This window comes from Eulemur rufifrons, chromosome 15, assembly GCF_041146395.1.
Source record: "Eulemur rufifrons isolate Redbay chromosome 15, OSU_ERuf_1, whole genome shotgun sequence".
In the NCBI taxonomy this organism is placed as follows: domain Eukaryota; kingdom Metazoa; phylum Chordata; class Mammalia; order Primates; family Lemuridae; genus Eulemur; species Eulemur rufifrons.
The window spans coordinates 5,130,894-5,150,419 of record NC_090997.1 but is presented as its reverse complement, the minus strand read 5'-3'; the positions used below and the strand labels follow the sequence as shown (position 1 = coordinate 5,150,419).

The window sequence follows — 19,526 nt, the reverse complement described above, 5'->3', positions numbered from 1 at the left end:
GCCTGGGCTTAAGCAATCCTACTGCCTCAGCCTCCCGAGTAGCTGGGACTACAGGCATGCGCCACCATGCCCGGCTAATTTTTTTTTTCTATATATATTTTAGTTGGCCAGATAATTTCTTTCTATTTTTAGTAGAGACGAGGTCTCGCTCATTGCTCAGGCTGGTCTCGAACTCCTGACCTTGAGCGATCCACCCGCCTCGGCCTCCCAGAGTGCTAGGATTACAGGCGTGAGCCACCGCGCCCGGCCGGTGAGGTGCATTAAATGCATTTTTCCCCAGTTTGATTTGAACTGCCTCTCTGGCATTAAATGCATCTTTGATTTATGATATTTTCAACTTAATGATGGGTTTACTGGGAGGTAACCCCATCGTAAGGTGAGGAGCATCTGTGCTAGAGAAAGAAGCAGTAAGATGGGAAGGTGGGCCTTGAGAAGAAAAAACTCAGAGTTGTTCTCATCCTGTTAGCTCAATGGCCAGAGGCGTTACACTTGGATAAAACCAGAACACCAGAAAGTAATAAATACGATATCTGCTTAAGCCTTGCTACAACTCTGCTGAATACACAACGTGCCCAAATCCAAACGGGGAACTCCTCGAGGGCAAATGGAACGTGAGCATGTACTTGGAGCAGGCAGGAAATCATTTTGGTGAGCCTCTTTCACTGTATGCTTCTGCTTTCCAGAGAGAAAACAGATGATACATAGCAAAGATCTCAAAGGCAAAAGCAGCACTAAGGCTAAATAGCAATAAAATCCTTTAATTTGCTCTAAGGCCAACGGAGTAATGGAAAGATGCAAACTGGTTATACTGAAATTGGGAAAACCAAGACTCTTCCTCAACGTGGTCTGTGTAGTTTTACCACCCTGAGCGAGAGAGACGTGGCAGAGCCCCGTGAGGAAGAGCAGAAGGAGCTGGCCCCAGGCGCTTGACACAGGAGCAGCACCAGGTCACACTGCCCTCCCCGCCAGTGTCCCCCCCCCCCCCCGCCCCCCGTCCCCCGCCGTACAGGCAGCAGCCAACACAGCCCCAGGAGGGCCAGGGCCCGGGCCACACACCGGCCTCACTCCAGCAGCTTTCGCTCCTGCTGCCTCAGCCTCCTTGTTCACGGAGTCTCGGTCAGATGATCGCCCGCTGGCCATGCTGTCTAACGAATGGCAGGAGACAGCGTTGTACAGCGCCTCGTAGGGACCCTCCTCTTCAGCATTTGTGTCAAAATCGATAATCAGTTCAGTCACTGCTTTCTCCACATCACCTGAAGGGGAGGTTGGAGGGCAAGAGAGTCAATAAAAGGGGAGCACAATCTTGGGTTCCAACCACTGCAGCGGCCCAAAGCCTCTTCCGCCACCTGAATTCTAACACCACCCCGGAGCAGGAAAATGATTATTTTCCTCCATGGACAGGGAGAAAGAGTTTCAGCTGTTCTTTATACCCTGAGATCTGAACAGATTTTTCTCTAATTCAATATGGAAAACCCTGACATCTATAAGGGATACCTCCCAAGACCTCAAAATCCCCAAATACCTCAACACCATGATAGCGTAGACTTAACCCATAAAATGCAACAACACATAACCGGAAAACTTAAGCAATCCTTTAAATTCTTTAACACGAGCCTCTATGTGCTCAAGCACGATGGAAGACAGCACAGCCCTTCCGAGACGGAGGCGCTGAGCAGCTGTCGGCCTCCCTTGCTGGCTAACACCCTCAGAGATCCAGCTAACACCTGCGTCCAAACTGCGGGCTCTGCAAAATTACTAACTGTTAGAGACCAGGCATCTCTGGGTCACTTTCAGATAGTCAAAATCATAAATGTAAAATCCTTGAAAGCTAGGAGTTTAGTGAACTACTAAGCCCATTACTAGCAGATTATAAAATCAAGAAAAAAAGTGCTTGGGGGGAAACAAGGAATCCACAGTGAAGACAGGCTGGGCACACTTTGGCCCTTACATCTCCGCACTCCTCTGGAAAATTCCTTTCCCTTTTTCATTTTTAGCTTTGTTCTGTTTTTCTAGCCTTCTTTATTGTGATTTATATTTGGGGAAAAGTGTCAGTAAGTCTTTGTCTTCGTCGTTCATTATACTGAGGACCCGAAAGGGTGCTCAATAAATCTATTAATAAAAAGGTGGATCCTGACTAATGACGGAGAGGCCGGACTGCCTACACCTGCATACAGACCACATTTGTTTGCCAAATGACACCACCAAAATCTGCCATGCACAGCCCTCATTTAATATTTACTGTGGGTCAGTTATGTGCAAGGCACTACCGCGTATTCGAAACAGGTTTCACAGAGATCTGAATTCACCCTGGGATGATCGTCTCTACTGTGCATCCCAGGATAGATCTCATAGAACCAACTATAAAAGTGGACAAAAAAATAAAGTAGGAAAGAAGAGGCCCATAGGGAAAGGCCTAAGCCATGTCCAGTAAAACTCCATATAGTGGGAAAAAAATAAACTGAAGATAAACTTAACTACTCACAACCCCCTAAATTATTTAAATTGAGATTTTTCCATTCTGCCCAAGAATGTTCAACTCTTTTCAAGCTGAGCGCCCCTTTACTGGCAGAGCAGAGTTACCTTACCCTGAGACTTCTGTGACATGGAGTCCACACTGGAGATGGGAGGTGGCTGGGGTGTGGGAGTTTTATCCACCTCCTTTGCACTTCTTTTTCCAGTCATATGATCTACGTGGAAGAAATTTTTTTAACAGCTGCACCAAATACAAATGCCTAGGTTTGGTTAGTGTGTCCCTTGGTCACCCAGACACAGAGATGGACAGATACCTTCAATTAGTGCTGCTATCTGCTGGCTCTTTTGAGAAGGCAGCTCCCGGACAGTGTCTAGAGCAGTCAGTCCACGGTTATCTTTTATGTTGACATCAATTCCTAGAAAGGCATACCAGGTGGACCAGGGGGGTAAGCATTTTCAAGCCAGCCACAAGAAGGTCAAATTCAAGGACACCTAAGGATCCCAGCAGCATGACCAACATGTTTCATCCAAAGCCATTTAATCCAGCTATTCAAGAACAATTGACACATTTGTAATCAACCAGTGGAGACACACATGTTGGGTTCAAAATGCAGCCAGCAAAAATCCTCCTCTGGGGAGGTTAGGGAGAAACAATCCCAACCCTGGCATGCTGTGTAGACAAGAGCGCTGCCGACCTCTCACCTGCAGCCAGCAGGATTTGCACCACATCGGTCTTGCCAAACAAAGCAGCCTCATGCAAAGCACTGCCCATCTCCGTCTGGAAAGCAAACGAGAGCGCAGAGCAGGATGTCATCAGAACAGTTTGGCGTGGCCTCACACGACAAACGGGACAGAGACGAGAAGAGACACAAAATAAAATAAACCACACAAAGCCCTCTATCATTATCTTTCCAACTTTTCTTGTATGGATTCCAAAACCACAGTTGTGGCCCACACATCAAGGCTGTGTGTGTGCCACCAGCAGGCCACATGTGAATGATGACAAGGTTACTCTTGGAGCCACCTATTGGTCAGACTCCTCAAAACTCTACCTTCCTGGATGGAAGGAGCAGTGAGCAGACAAGCAGAAGGGAAGAAAAACACCTGCACATCAAATGCCGTTTGGTCAACGCCAGGCCCAGGGAGTCATTCATCTGAACGGGAAGGCTCAGTCTCCTGTGGGCAGCGTCGACTCCCTGAGACCTTGGAGGTGTTAAATGGTGGCAGTCGGAACACACGTAAAGGAAGATAATGAAACTTTCCTAATTTTGGGATAGCCCATAAGCACTTCTTTTCGGGGTTTAATGACTACATATTACACCCCAAAAAGAAACAAAAAAACAGACTCACTGGGGGAGTTCATTTGTTTCTAAAGTTTCACGTTAAAACGAGTCACAGAATGGAAGCATTTGCGACATGATGTGAAACGTGCTGAATAAAGAACACAGCCCAGCAGCACGGTCTTGTGTCTTTTCCAAACTGAGTCCCCTGAAGCCTGGGAGGCGCCTCCCCCCACCCTGCTACCTGGTAGTTGCTGTCCATGCCAGCATCAAGGAGGACCTGGACCACGGCTTTGTGGCCGTTCCTTGCTGCCAGGTGCAGAGGGGTGTGCTTCTTAGTGTTGCAGCTCAAGAGGTTGGGGTGCGCATTGAGGAGCATCTTCACCACCTCCAGTCGCCCGTAAAGTGCTGCCAGGTCCAGAGGTGTCTCGAATTTGTTGTTGCGCATGGTCGGGTCCGTTAGCTCCTCTAAGAGCACCTTCACCACCTCCGTGTGGCCATACTGCGCGGCACAATGCAGGGCCGTCTCGTTGTCATTGTTCTAAAGGGTCAACAAGTAGATCACGTCAGAAAGGTAACTGGAACACTGGCACCTGACTGGGACAGTCACATGTAAAACCACTGAAATTCCAATGAAAAAATAGCAGCAATACTCGGGAACTAATATGAGTGAGAATGTAGGCGTACTCCCCCACACCAGCCTCACTGCTCCAGTCAGCCACATCCTCCCCAGCAACCGCAAGAGGGGAGCAGTCATCTCCCATGCAATGGCAGTCCCCTGTGTGCCACGAAGGAAGTGTCTCCGGATTATAAGGAGAGTGAACACTTGGTAGAAGCCCTGGCACAGATGAATACCAATAATATCACTGCCATTGTTGCATTTTAAACTTCAAGTGGTTTTACAACAATTTATACTCATTCAACCCTGTGGTTCCCATTCTGGATTTGTCAGCCATCCACTGCCTCACACATAAGCTTTTTAAAAAAAGTTTGTCATCTGTGTAGTTTCTTACATGCAAATCAATCAGCCAACAATGAAAGTAACAGAGCAGAGCACCAAAAATCACCCTCGGGTATCAGCCAAACAGCCATTTCCAGGGCAGGGAAGCACTCGGGCTCCGCCACAGGGGCACGGGGGTCCCTGCACTGCACGGCGTAGCTCCAGGAGCCTGCACCGACCGAGGCATGCAGTAGCTACTTCATTAACACAGCAGCCAGCTCAGGGAAGGGTTTCTCATGTAAGAAAGATGCAATCAGACGCTGGAATGTTTTGTATGAGAGGTGCAAAATATTCAAATGTAACACTGTCATCGATTCAAACTCATAACCCCATGGTCCTCTAATGCCAATTTTGTTTCAAACTAAAGACAGAATCTGGGATAAAATGGGAGAATTTTTTGCTTTATCAACCATCAGAAGCAGAATGTTAGTCATTCCAATTGTGCCTTTTCTTTTACTACTATTGACAACGTATAATTAGAGGAGAAATAAAATTATTTCCATGACCTCTCCCTTTTGAGAAGCACTAAATGAAAATAATTCTCCCACAAGATTTTGAGATTCCTGAATTTATTCAGGAGGCTTCTGTTACTTTTGGGAAACAAAGCTTAAGAGAGGGTTTGTCCATCGAGTCAATACTGTGCACCTTTCACTGGTCAAAAATTAAATGTTTCTACAATTGCTTTAATTCTATTAATAACATTAAAAGTAACAGATTAGGAGTTACCCAAACATGCATGCAATTCCATCTGCTTTTGATTTGGCATTTGACTGCATCATTTTTTTTCCAGCTATACCAAGTATACCAGAAAGATCCAGAGCTGCTGGGAGCAAGGCTCCAAAAGGCCAGAATGATGGCAAAGAAAAATTTAAAAATGAAATAAGGACAGAAAAAGGTGGAAGCAGGAGCCACATGCAAAGATAAATGCACACAGATAAACAGAGATGCAGAGGAGGCTGCACGGAGCTCAAACACAGCTCAAAGAGGGCAGCTGCCAAGAAGGTGCAGACAGCCTTCCCCGGCCACGGAACACGGCCTGTCGCAATGGCCACCCGCCACACAACTGGGCCCCCAGCTGCGAGTCCCACCACAACCTGAAAGTCTGGAGCAAGGGGAACGCTGGGCAGAAAGCAACTCCCTGAGGTTCCCTGTGCCAAACAAACCTCATGGAACATTCATTTAGAATGTCCATTTCCTATTAAACTATGGCATGAGTTCCTGAGCAAACTTAGACTTGTCACTTCACTTTCTCATGATGAAAGGACAGCTACATCCACAAAAGCTCACAGGATCTTTCTGTAAAGCGATTCTGGGGCTGTGTGGCAACCCAAAGAAGTTTAAGAGGATTCTTTGGATTTTACATCTCAAGGTTAGTGTGACAGCAAGGGCCAAGAAAGTCAGCTTATTCTTATTAAAACACCAATCCAGAAAAACTTCTGTTTATTCAGAAGCAAATACTACTGTCTCTTTTATATCCAAGTTGTCTCCCCAAAACCAGAATAATTTGTCTTGATTTTATAAAAAGTATGCCATTAGGGTCTGAAGAACCGTAAAACTCTAAACCATTCAGCAAGAAAAAAAACAAAAAGGCTGGGTGAGGTGGCTCACACTTATAATCCCAGCACTGTGGGAGGCTGAGGCAGGAGGACTACTTGAGGTGAAGAGTTGAGACCAGCCTGGGCAACATAGTGAGACTTCGTCACTACAAAAAATAAAAAAAAGTTAGCTGGGCGTGGTAGCACACGCCTGTAGTCCCAGCTATTGGGGAGGCTGAGGTGGGAGGATTCTTGAGCCCAAGAGTTCAAGGTTACAGTGAGCTATAATTGGTGCCACTGCACCCCTGCCTGGGCGAAACAGTGAGACCCTGTCAGAAAGAAAGAAAAGAAAAAGAAAAGTCTTCTCTGTTTCTTTTTTGCCAAAATGAAGGCAGCTGCCACAAAGCTATCCTGCTAAAGGCCAGGTCTTGAGTACTACTGGTAAATTTCCTGCCTTGTGTTAAAAATGGTCTAACCACATCTCTGCAGAAAGCTATGCTGATATGCACGGGGTAGGGAGCATCTTACTTAGGTTTCAGTCTTGCCAGACATAGTCTGGTAACAATAACACTCATTTTCTGTCTGTGGTGACCACATCTCTCTACCACTGAACACAGGCCATCACAATGAGCTCTTAGTACTGCTTCTCCTTTGAGCCTGACAACTGTCAGGGCAGAAGCTATCAGTGGTTCTTAAACCAGCTTCATTGTGGAATTACATAGAAGATGGGACCTTAAAAATAACTAGTAGGAGGCCCAACCTCAGATTTGCCAAGGTAGCACCTCAGAGGGTAAGGCCCAGGAAACTATTATGAAGTGTTGATTCATGGACCCAAGGGAAAGAGAAGTATTCTAAGGAGAAGCACAAACTCCTCATCGTTTGGAATCTCTCCCTTTCACACCTTCCAAATCATATCACAGGTGCTTACAATACCTCAAGAGTTCCCAGAATCATATTACTATGAGTCCGGACTGAAGAAGGGGACTGAAATGCAATACCCAGATTCTCCCTAAAGCCTTTGCACAAACTCTCCATTCCTACCCATCTTGCAACCCACTTACATTTTTCCTTGCTATGGTCAGTCCTTCTAAGTAGGGATTCCTATGTGTACCCCTTAAATCTGGAGACTCCACTCAATGTATAAACCCATTATATATATATATATATGCATAAACTACGGGCAGTAGAAAATTGTACAGAAACATTTCCATGGCCTTTCTCTTCTTGGAACTATTTCAGGACCATCACCTCCCAGTGCTTAGATTATATAGCCCAACTGTACACTTATCCACTGTTGACAGATGCCTAAGTTAGGGATACCTAGCCTACAGCTCTCGACAGCAACAAAGGTATAGGTTCTACCATATCATAATTGGAAAGAAAGGAAAAACTGGGTCTACTGAGATTGAGATAACATAGGAGAAACATGAGAACTGAATCCATTATGTGAAAGAAGAGTTAGACTTACTCTATAATGCTCTGGAAAGCAGAACTCTGACCAAAAAATGGAAGGTTTAGGAACAGATGTCAACCAAACTTAAGAAACTGAAAATCAATGGAATCCAAAAACAGGCTACCAAGGGGTAATGAGTTTTGTTATTAGGAAAAACAAACAAATGAATAAAATAAGGAATAAATGGCCCATCTTTTGGTCAATAGAGGAAAAATATTCCTGCTCTGGGTGGAAAGCTGGCCTAGATCAGTGGCTCTCAAACCAGCTTCATTTCATCATCAAGAATGAGACAAAGTGACATCAGCACGTTGTGATCTGATGCACTACGAAGGACATAACATCACTTCTGTGGCATTCCTGCCAAAAATGTATAACCTGAGCAAATGTTAGACAAAGCTAAACTAACGGACAGTCTACAAAACAACGAGCCTATATGCTCTTAAAAATGTCAATGTCATGAAAGACTAAGAAAGGCTGAGGAAACTCTTCCACATTATGTATGATCCTGGATTGGATCTTGGACCAGAAAAAAAAAAAAATGCTCTAAAAAACATTTTTGAGACAATTGGTAAAATTTGAACATGGATTCTATATAACAATATTGTATCAATGTTGAATTTTCTAGCTGTGCAAGGTGGGTCACGCCTATAATCCTAGCACTCTGGGAGGCTGAGGTGGGTGGATGGCTTGAGGTCAGGAGTTCAAGACCAGCCTGAGCAAGAGCGAGATGTCATCTCTACTAAAATTAGAAAAATTTAGCCAGACGTGGTGGTGTATGTCTGTAGTCTCAGCTGCTCGGGAGGCTGAGGCAGGAAGATAGCTTGAGCCCAAGAGTTTGAGACTGCAGTGAGCTGTGATGATGCCACTGCACTCCAGCCAGGGTGACAGAGCAAGATAGTATCTCAAAAAAAAAAAAAAGGTTGAATTTTCTAGCTTTAATAATTGTATTGTGGTTTTCATAAGTGAATGTTCTTATTCTTAGGAGATTTAGGTTAATACTAAATTGAAATAATTAGGGTTAAAGAGTTAAAATGTCTGTGACTTAATCTCAATTAGTTCATCAGCTACAATTTTACACACACACACACACACACACACACACACAAAGAGAAAAACCAAATGTAGCAAAATGTTAACAAGTAGAGTATACTGCAGTTCGCTGTACTATTCTTACAACTTTTTTTAAGATGGAAATTTTTTCAAAATAAAGTTTTTTAAAAGCTTGCCAGGTGATTCTGATGAAACCAGACAAGCTGACTGCATTTGGAGACAATTAATCTAGATAAAACTCTAAGTCCCTTCCAGCTATAAGACTGAATTATTTTTAAGTGTAAAAAAAAAATAGATCTTCCCCAATAGTAATTTGACCGTTGCTCATTTTATGATATTCATACTAAGTTAAAATTGTTTTAAAAGGGGGAAAATGAACAATTTTCATAGTTTTACCTTAGCTAAGGATGACTTACATTTGGCTGGTTCACATTGACTTGTTGAAAAATGAAATGTCCCAAATGTCGAAGAGGAACATCAAAGCTCATGAAAACCACCTATACTTCCAAAAAAAGACATCTTAATCTTTACAGCTGCCTGACGGGACTTATCACTCAAAAGCACTTTATCAAAAACAATTTCTAGACATACCCAGACCAATGAAAATCCACTAAGTCAGGACAAAACCTAGGAAGGTTATATTTGAATGAGTTCAAGAAGGGTTGCATTCTCAGAATCTAGCTTTATCCCTGAACATAGTTTGCATCATTTGGCCTTTCAGGGTATAGGGAAAAAGGCAAAGGGCAGAATTTCCAAAGACAGAATATTCTTACTATATTTCATTTGCTTTTATGTGTGCAAAATTAAAAGATAGAAGAATGTACTTTCAAGAACCAAAGTCTTGGCCAGGAATGGTGGCTCACACAGCACTCTGGGAGGCTGAGGTGGGAGGATCACTTGAGGTCAGGAGTTCAAGACCCGCCTGAGCAAGAGTGAAACTCTGTCTCTATCAAAAATAGAAAAATTTAGCCTGGCGTGATGGCGTGTGTCTGTAGTCCCAGCTATTCGGGGTGGGGGTGGGGCTGACGTAGGAGGATCGTTTGAGCCCAGGAGTTTGAGGTTGTAATTAGCTATAAGGGACACCACTACACCCTACCAAGGGTGACCAAGCGAGACTCTGTCTCAAGAAGGAAACAAACAAACTCAAAGTCTTATACTTTAATCAAAGCTTTATAAGTTAACTGAGTGGGAAAATAATCACTTTAAGGTCCCTCCCCACAAAAGGAAACCCTATATAGACTAATTCAGCAATGTTTCATTAAGCATCATCTCCCAGTAACAAGGGATTCCAAAATGCCTTTTCAGAAATACATTATATACACTTTAAAGAATTAGGAATCTCAAATATTGCTAGTTACCAGATAGTTTTACTTTATGTACATTATCTTATTTAAACTCCAAAACAATCCAGCAAGGTAGATGGTGGTACCCTATTTTACAGCAGAGGAGACTGAGGCTCAGAGAAATCAAGTAACTCACTTAAGGGAACAAAATCAGTAAGTGTCAGCCCAGAAGTCTCACTCAGGTCTGACGTGAAAGCCTGTAACCTGTGCGTTTTCCGCTCCAACGCTCTACTCACCTCCCACAAAAAAAAAGACAACTAAGTAAGAGTGTCTTCCTATCTGGAAGCTTAGAAAACAGAATTTACAGAGTGGGCCGAAGCAGAGCTGAAGTGTTCCACCACCTCAGGCCAAACTGCTTCTCCACTATCATGGCCCAACAGCTGAAGAAAATCTAAAGGGCCGCCAAGGCCCAGCCCACAGGGAGCTTTGTTTGCTAAATCAATATTTCTCAAAGAAAAGCACGAAGTATCTGCCTTGGGTTTGGAAACACAGAGAAGTGCTGTATGTTTCCCTTTCCTGAGGCAGCTATATTTAGAGCATGTAAAAGGCAGCTAATGTGGATAATGCACTGTCTCAAGCAAACTTCAGATTATTGCCAAAAAGCAAGCTTCCTCAGAGTAAAATCTCCCAGCTAGAAAAGCAGGTGAGAGCACTGAGGAAACACCGCCACCCAATGCACAGGCTTTGCTGCTCTGAAGTGGTGAGGGCCTGAGGGACAGACATCCCCAGGCCTATCAGACCACACTTGTCCCCGTGTCACAGGGAGGGAGGCTCAAGGCAAGTGCCCTGCCTGCTCCTGCAACACCATCTCCCACTTCAGAGCCCTGCGTGGGCCAAGAGTGATCAAGCAGAGAGAGATGCTAACAGCTTGGAGACACTGGACTGCAGCTTTAAAGCCTCAGGCAGGAACACACAAACTCCAGAAAAAGAGGGGAGAGGCAAGCAACAGTTTTTACAAGAATAAAATGGAGTCACCCATTTCCTTTCCCCCATATCGCCACCATTAGCTATTGAAACCTGAAAGAAAATCAGATTCAATTTCAAATGACATAAAGTAAACTTTCCAGGAAGCACAATTTGATCATTTTTTTCTGTGCTTATTAAAAAGTAAGCTAATGTGTTTGACACCTTTTAACTGTGTTTTTAAAAATTTAAATGATTTTAAAAATCGTAATAGTAATTTAAGCATATAATACGGTCCCTTCTACTTCCTCATTCCTGCCACTTCAGATATTCCAGAAAAAGCACCCAACCTTTCCCAAATTAGTATGGGTTTTAAAAATAAAATCAAAACCCACTGCAGCTGCATTTTCCCATTCCCAGACAAGCCAAAAGCAGATGGGCTGATGCAGGCAAGAGTTAGGGTGATGAGGAGAGCCTGAGTGGACGAGAGTGGAAGCCAGAGAGGGCCAAAGAGGAGGCGCAGCTTGGAGAAATGATGCAGAGAAATCCTGGCAGCAAAGTACACACCTTGGCATTGATATAAGGGTCAAAGGGGCCGTACTTTTTGAATTCTTTGATCTCAAGAGCATTCTACAAAAAGGAGAGGAAAAGAAAATGTGACGATAAAATGGATAAAATATATCAAAGCAATACACAGCCCCGTGGGGGTCCGACACTAGAACAGCTTGGATCTGCCTGCTGGATGCCTCCAAGGGAAGTTAATGGGGAAGACAAGCTCCAGGGCACCTCACTCATTACCCCCCTTTAATGCAAGCATCCAACTGGAACCACGCTCATTGTTTTTAAATAAATCAATGTCATAACCACTACTTAGATCTATTAAGTTCTTCAAGCTACTGCAGACATCTTGCCCAGCCCCTGCCCACCGGATGCTCAAGGCACTGGGCTGGTGTCCCACCTATCAACAGATACTCCAGGCAGGTGGCAGCTGTGAGCAGGTTAAGCTAGCACACTCAAGTGGCTCAAAACTCCAAGCAGCTGTGTTCCAAGGCAAAAGTGAACAAAGACAGGATTAGAAATGGTTGCTGAAAATTTCTTAAATGAGAAGGACTTTAATGGGTGACCAGTTTTTTTCAACATTGAAGACTATTAGTTACAAGCAAATTTCATTATATATTTCCTCCAGAGAAGAGAAATGACCACTTTAGCCAGGAGGAGTAAAATTGCATTTAGGTTCTAAAGAGACAATTTTCATTCCCAAATGTTATAAACAAATATCCTCATTGATGATCTTAAATGCCTATTGCTCACCTACCCAGAAAATACAGCCCAAAAGGGAGAAGGGAAGCTGATTAACAGCTATGTACACACAATCTCCCAATGGAGAGATTTGGGAGCACTACTTTAATTTTCTCACACCTCAGAATGAAGCTGTCCTTCTCAGAATCAAAGTCATGCTCTTAACAGTTCAATGAGAACTGCATGGCTCTTGTTGACAGATGGACTCGCCAGGATGATTTCCTATTTTTTGAAGAAAAACCTTGACCTAACCCTACAGGTAACTTAACAATCTCCTCTTGGCAAAGTCCTTAGGAAAATAGTCCTAAGCTTACTGAGAAAGACCAGCATCTCCCTCAACCAAGCAACTGAGAAAAGTACCTGCTTTGGTTCAGAGCAGAGAGGAAAAAGAATGGCTTGTCAGGTGAGGAAAGCCCATCTCCTCTCACACTGGCACAGGACCTCCAACCCAAATGACAGGGAGTTATAAGAGGCTTGTCTAAAACCTGCACAGTTCAAGTATAATTTTCTCAAGGGAATAAATGTGAAGAAGAGAAGGATCATTCTCAGGGTACCTAAATCCATGGCCATTATAAGGTTATTTTTGCCCAAATGCTGCCTTTTTGATTTTCTAACAATTATCTCTGCTTTTTCAAAGCATGTTCACTCTTAAATTAACATCAGAGGACATCGTGGAAATGATTTTCATTTCACAGAATCACCTCTGACCTCCACTCACGTGTTTCTGATCTGTGAGTTCATTTCTCAGCACTAGCGTGCGTACTTCCGCTTCTGCAAGTTCTGATGTATGTAAAACAGCATGGTTCTCACAGTGCGGACAAACACAGGGAAAGCTGCATGGCCATGTCGATGGCATGAGCACAATTTACAATTAATTAAGCCCACAAGTTTGAAACTGACTATGCAATTTTAAAGGATTCGCATTATTTAAAATTTTGCACATAAAGTGAGTACAGTTAGCCCTTCATATCCTTGGGTTTGATATGGCTTGATAAGCACATACAAAGGGCCTTCTATAGACGTCTATTTTTATTATAGTGCTATTCCAAGTCTGCATGAGTCAAATGCATATAAAATGCATCCTTGCAGTATTACTTGTCCCCAAAACACTAAGGGGAGTAAAACTGGAAAGAGGAGAGTCACAGTTACGGTATGGAAGAGCCGGTTCCCTGAGATTTCAGCTATTGGACTGAGATAGTGATAGGGCTGCCAGGTCTGGCTGCAGCTGAATGGAGGGAGAAAAACCTCCCTTCCTTCCGACCTGTTCGTTGACTCTGGTGTGTGAAGGCCCTTGATGGATGAGCAACCGCACTATCTGGGCATCTCCTTTCCAGGCTGCCAGATGCAGAGGATAACAGCCTTTAGAGTCAGCCACGTTGGTCAGCGCGTCGTTCCTCAGAAGAACTTCAACCACATCCCTAGAAGGCAAAAATCAATCATGAGTTTGCGGAACTCCTAAGTGTCTCTTGCTAACAGCTCTTCACATTTGTATAGCACAAAGCCCTTTTACAGATACTATCTCATTTGGCTCCCCTGTCTCCACCTGAGCGCATAGCCCAAGCTGTTCCTTTTATTCCATGAGCTACTTGTACAGCTGCTGATAGGACGCTGAACCATCTTTTTTGCTGATAGGACGCTGAACCATCTTTTTTTTTTTTCCTGCCCAATATGATCTGCAGGAAAGAACCATCTTGAGCCATGCTACGCTGACTCATCACCTCCCTGTTTAGACTTTCTTGATAATCTGTTTTCCTCAACTTTGAAAATGTCTGGACTCCTAGTTGAAACCTTGCAATGTTTCCTTTTTTGTGTCGTTTAAACTGCATTCAGGGATAGAATTTGCATAAAAGTAGTCACACAAGACAAATATCATCATTCACCACATTCTTCAGAGCATTTGGAGACGTGGGAGCAGAAAGCAGAGAGGCAAAGCAGAATAAAAGTTGTGTGCAAATATAAGCCAGACACACACGGTATCATCTGATGCCACCAGAAAGAAGGACTTGGATTTCTTCTTGGTGATACTTCTAATTTAACAGACTTAAGTATATAATTATCCCTGTGCACATGGGGTCAAAGAAACTCTCCACTGTAAATAAAGACAGATCTGGAGATGAACTTGGCTGACAAACCACGGTCATTTAAGTTCAAGATTCACTTTAATTCAGGTTACCCCACTATTTAAGTGAGGAGAGGTCGCTACAGATTTCTTTTTAGCTTTATCTAAGATGGCTATAGAAACTTGATGATACATTCAATGTATGTTAGGAAAGTTTAAGGTTGAAGAAAACAACCTCTGCCTCTTTTTGGCATGTTGGAGTCAATCAGGCCGGGCCAAATATTGGACAAGCAACACAGCAAGGTGGCAAGGGCCCTGCTCCTTGCTCAGAAAAATCTAAAATGGTTCAAATAATCCCTCCTTGTAAAAACAAAACTCCTACTGCTTATCTCCTATCGTACTTTGTTTTCTTTAACACCCTCTATTTGGTTACACTCTGGTTTTCCTTCTTCAACATCCTGGCAAAGCCACTCACTGTGCTCCACGCCCGCCCTTTACCCTTTACCGAGCCCCTGGAAGGGCAGACCCCAGGGATGTAGGCCTATGCCTGCTCTCAACTCCAACGCACACCTTCTCCAGAAAATTTCCACACAAATCCCACCCAATTCCTAATAACCTCTCTATACTTAAGATAATTACATGGGCCATTTTATGTATTTTTTTCCCATTTTTAAAAATGGCTCTTGTCTACAGGGCTAATTTTATGAGGAAAGAATGGTAGGCAAGAAGACAGAGGAAATAAATAACTACTTTAAAAGAAGACAAGTTTCTCATGACTACTCAGTCTATTTTCAGTTTATCTAGGGGTGAGTTACCTAATAGATTCCAGCCCCTTTATGTTCTGGCTGCCCCAGATTTGATCTTCATACTTACTTCATCGTGTGGCACTGGAACATTCTAAAGGGGAAAAGAACAAGCAAAAGAAAAGCTAAAACTTAACCTTTGGCTAAAGGTGGGGTGGGGAAGGATGTTTAAATTATACACTGGAGAGAGACTCAGGAATTCTGGAGGGACTGAATTTAGGTTTGTTTTTCTCTGTTCTCGGTGCCACTGCTTAGCAAACCTTTACAGGAAGTGAACGAGAGAACCCAAGGGCCTGCTTCTGCAGGGCGGGGCCGGAGCGCAGCACAGCAGTACTTACTTATGGCCATTCAGAGCAGCATGGTGCAGGGGTGTGTAGCCAGTGCTGTCAACACAGTTCACGTTTGGACCTCTCCACATGCTATCAGGGCGGAAAAAAAAAAGAGAGATTTCACAGACTGAAGTCACAAACCAATGTTAGAGACAGCTAGCTACTTTGAAAAGATTTCTGTGTGGTGTTTAACCAAACTGGTTACTTCCGAGTGACTCCTGATAAAGGACAGCAGCTACGCATTGCAGAACAGCACAGCGCTGAGGGTACACGGGGTCTGCTGAACGAGTCAAGTGTCAAGACAACTGTGCCATCATTGTAGAGCCTGTTCTTCTATACCCTTCTCATCTGTAACGTCATTATTCACTCAGCCTAGGACTCATACTTCTGAGTACCCCCAGGATTGCAAAAATAGCTCATTGAAAGGTCATCAAAAATATCATAGAATCAAACCACTCGGCCAGTCACAGGTACTGAGCACCCACCCTATGCTGGTGACTGAAGGCTTGAGAGAGACCTCAGTACCGAGCAGATAGTCTAGATGATTCAGTCAGCAAGGATCAGGATTTAAGACACACCAGGACACGTGCTTGAAGATGCAAGAGACAACTCTGTCTTTCCTTTGTAAATATGTCTTATTAGTAATTTAAAAAAATCAGAGTCTATAATTTGACTGTCTTTAACTCAGAAATACCATACTAGGGAAGTCAAATATGGCCTTATTTAATCCTCAAAGCCTTAATTCTTGTTTCTGTTTCACACCTTACTGCATCAGCCAGAGCTTCTAAAATAATATTAAGTAGCAGAGGGTAACCCTGTTTGTCCCTGCTTCTAATGAGAACAAGTATAATGGTTTGAGGTAGATACTCTGTAACATGTAAAGGAAGTATCCTATTCTTTTTCCAAAAGTGTTATTAGACATAGTTAATTTAAGTGCATTTTCTGCAACTATGGAGATAATCACAGTTTTTCACATTTTATGACCTAATATCTTATTATCAATAGGTTTCTTAATATTGAGCCATTCTTTTATTCTGGGAGTAAACTTTATTTGGTCATTATCCATTATGGCCCCGTTGGTAAATTCTCCTTCAGAGTATCTACTTGAGAATATATTACTCAGTATTTTCACATCTATACTCATAACTGAAGCTGGTCTAATGGTTTTGCTTTTTATGCTATTGTAATTGTGTGGTTTCAATGTTAGGTTTGGGTTAAAGATCAGATGGGCAGCTGTTTACTCATTTCTATATTCAGAATGCATTGACATAGAGCACTAATACTATAAAGAATCACCAATAAAACCATCTGGGCCCAAACTCTTTATGCTCAGACGTTGAAAGCAGTATTATTTATAACAATAAAATTTTGGCAATAGCCATCAATAGGGAAATTACTGTGATAACTACAGTCTGGACACAGCGTAGAATATCATATGCCAGTTACACTGCTATGTAATAAGACGGAAAACAGAGTATAACATTATGGAGAAAAATGAAACAAAATTATAAGGGCCGGGCGGTGGCTCACGCCTGTAATCCTAGCACTCTGGGAGGCCGAGGTGGGCGGATCGTTTGAGCTCAGGAGTTCGAGACCAGCCTGAGCAAGAGCGAGACCCCATCTCTACTAAAAACAGAAAGAAATTATATGGACAGCTAAAAATATATATAGAAAAAATTAGCCGGGCATGGTGGCAAATGCCTGTAGTCCCAGCTACTTGGGAGGCTGAGGCAGGATTGCTTGAGCCCAGGAGTTTGAGGTTGCTGTGAGCTAGGCTGACGCCACGGCACTCACTCTAGCCTGGGCAACAGAGCGAGACTCTGTCTCAAATAAAAAAAAAAAAAAAAATTATAAATACTGTATAGTTATGGGTCAGAAAGGATCTATGGGAGAAATTTATCAGGATAGTGGATTGAGGGCACAAGTTTACTCTATCTCCTGCCTAAAGTTCTATGAAGTGACAGAAAAGATACCCCACTTTACACCAACAGATAGATATTAGATATTAGATAGAGAAACATATAGATTCACCCCAAGAAAATAAAAAAGATGTCATCAAGTAACTGGCAATGTTGAAGAATTACTAAAAGGTAGAAAGCAGACAAGGAAAGATCTACAGAGACACAATCTAGAAGAATACAAATTAAGACACATACCACCTTTCATTTGTCAGACTGACAAAAATGAAAATAATGACATTATCAAATGTTTGTAAAGATCAGGAAAACAAGCCCTTTTAAACACCAATGGTAAGAGTTTAAACTGGTGAATTCCTTTGGGAAGACAGTTTGGCACCATCTATCAGAACCAAAAATAGCATTCACTTTGCGCCAGCAATTCCACTTCCAGGCAACTATCCAACAGAAATACTGGTACATGTGCACAAAGACATATGCTTGGACAGGACTGCTTCACCATAAGAGTAAAAAACTTAAAACTTAATGTCTATCAATAGGCAAGCCACAAAATATTAGATTTACCCATAAAATGAAATACTACATAACCATTAACAACAATAAGCAAGGAAAGAAAAAGTTAGACCTATACGTCCTTACATGGAAATATTTTCAAAGACATACTGTGTTACAGCAAAGTGAAAAAAGAAGTCATTGTATAATACAGAGAATATGAGCCCCTTTTTATAAACGTACATATACACACACACCCCTGTACAGGGATGGTGACTGGAAGAGCACTCACCAGGTGTTGACAATCGTTACCTTTGGGGCAGGAAATGTGTGTGTTGGAGGACACTGCAGAATGGTGAAGAGAAAATTTCTAGTAGTGCTCTGTATTCTACCACACTGTTTAAAACACTTACAATGACAATCTGTTCATGTAGTGCTTTTATAATAATAATTTTTAAAGGAAAGGGGGGAATAATCTATGCATAGGGGAAAAAAGACCAAAAAAATACATCAAAATGTCAGTAATAAACAGTTGTATATGGGTGACTTTAATGAGTGTGTAGATAATTATGTTTAAAATCTTAAGATAGGCCAGGTGTGGTGGCTCATGCCTGTAATTCTACCTAGCCCTTTGGGAGGCTGAGGCAGGAGGATTGCTGAAGCCCAGGAGTCCAAGACCAGCCTGGGCAATAGCAAGACCCCGTCTCTACAAAAAATTTAAAAATTAGCTGGGTGTGGTGGTGCGTGTCTCTAGTCCCAGCTACTTAGGAGGCTGAGGCAAGAGGATCACTTGAGCCCAGGAATTTCAGGATGCAGTGAGCTACGATGACACCACTGTACTGTAGTCACGGCAACAGAGCAAGACCATGTCTCAAACAACAACAACAAAAAACCAAATTTAAGATAAACTTTAAGTAAGAAAAATAGAAGCTGAGTATGGTGGCCTGTAATCCCAGCTATTCGGGAAACCAAGGCAGGAGGATCACTTGAGCCCAGGTGTTTGAAATTGCAATGAGCTATGATTGCACCACCGCATTCCACTCTGGGCAACACAGAGAGACCCTGTCTCTAAAATTTAAAAAATTTAAAAATTAAATAAATAAATAAATGGGCAAAGGACCTGAACAGACATTTCTCAAAATAAGACCCATAGATGGACAAAAGGAATGCAAAAAGATGCTTACTATCACTAATCATCAAGAATATGCAAGTTAAAACCACAATAAAAGATGAAAGATAGGTGTTGGCAAGGATGTGGAGAAAAGGGACCCCTTTCATACTGTGAGCAAAAACACAAATTAGTTCAGCCATTATGGAAAACAGCATGGAAGTTCCTCAAAAAATCAAAAGTAGAACTACAACATACTCTAGCAATCCCACTATGGGGTTTATCCAAAGGGAATTAAATCCGTATGTCAAAGAGGAATCTGCACTCCCATGTTAGAGCACTGCTCATGATGGCCTTGATATGGAATCACCCTCAGTGTCTGTCAGTGAATGAAGGAATAAAGAAAGTATGGTGTATATATATACAATGGAATAACAGCCTTCAAACAGAGGGAAATCCTGTCATTTGTAATAATATGAACCTA

At 42.7% G+C, this 19,526-nt stretch overlaps 1 protein-coding gene across 5 annotated transcripts in view; it reads right to left on the bottom strand.

Annotated features, from left to right (window-relative positions):
• ANKS1A (ankyrin repeat and sterile alpha motif domain containing 1A) overlaps window positions 1–19,526 on the bottom strand; it is a 188,147-nt gene that overhangs the window by 99,151 nt on the left and 69,470 nt on the right. For 3 of the 5 annotated variants that reach the window (XM_069488649.1, XM_069488648.1, XM_069488652.1), the window contains exons 2-8: window positions 15,536–15,616; window positions 13,597–13,753; window positions 3,997–4,293; window positions 3,175–3,250; window positions 2,787–2,888; window positions 2,586–2,687; window positions 1,057–1,253 (exon numbers count right to left, since the gene is read on the bottom strand). In XM_069488649.1, coding sequence (XP_069344750.1) covers window positions 1,057–1,253; window positions 2,586–2,687; window positions 2,787–2,888; window positions 3,175–3,250; window positions 3,997–4,293; window positions 13,597–13,753; window positions 15,536–15,616 — 1,012 coding nt within the window. Of the gene's footprint in view, window positions 1–1,056; window positions 1,254–2,585; window positions 2,688–2,786; window positions 2,889–3,174; window positions 3,251–3,996; window positions 4,294–11,603; window positions 11,667–13,596; window positions 13,754–15,535; window positions 15,617–19,526 lie in introns of all 5 variants that reach the window. The other 2 variants (XM_069488647.1, XM_069488650.1) reach the window with 1 other exon arrangement.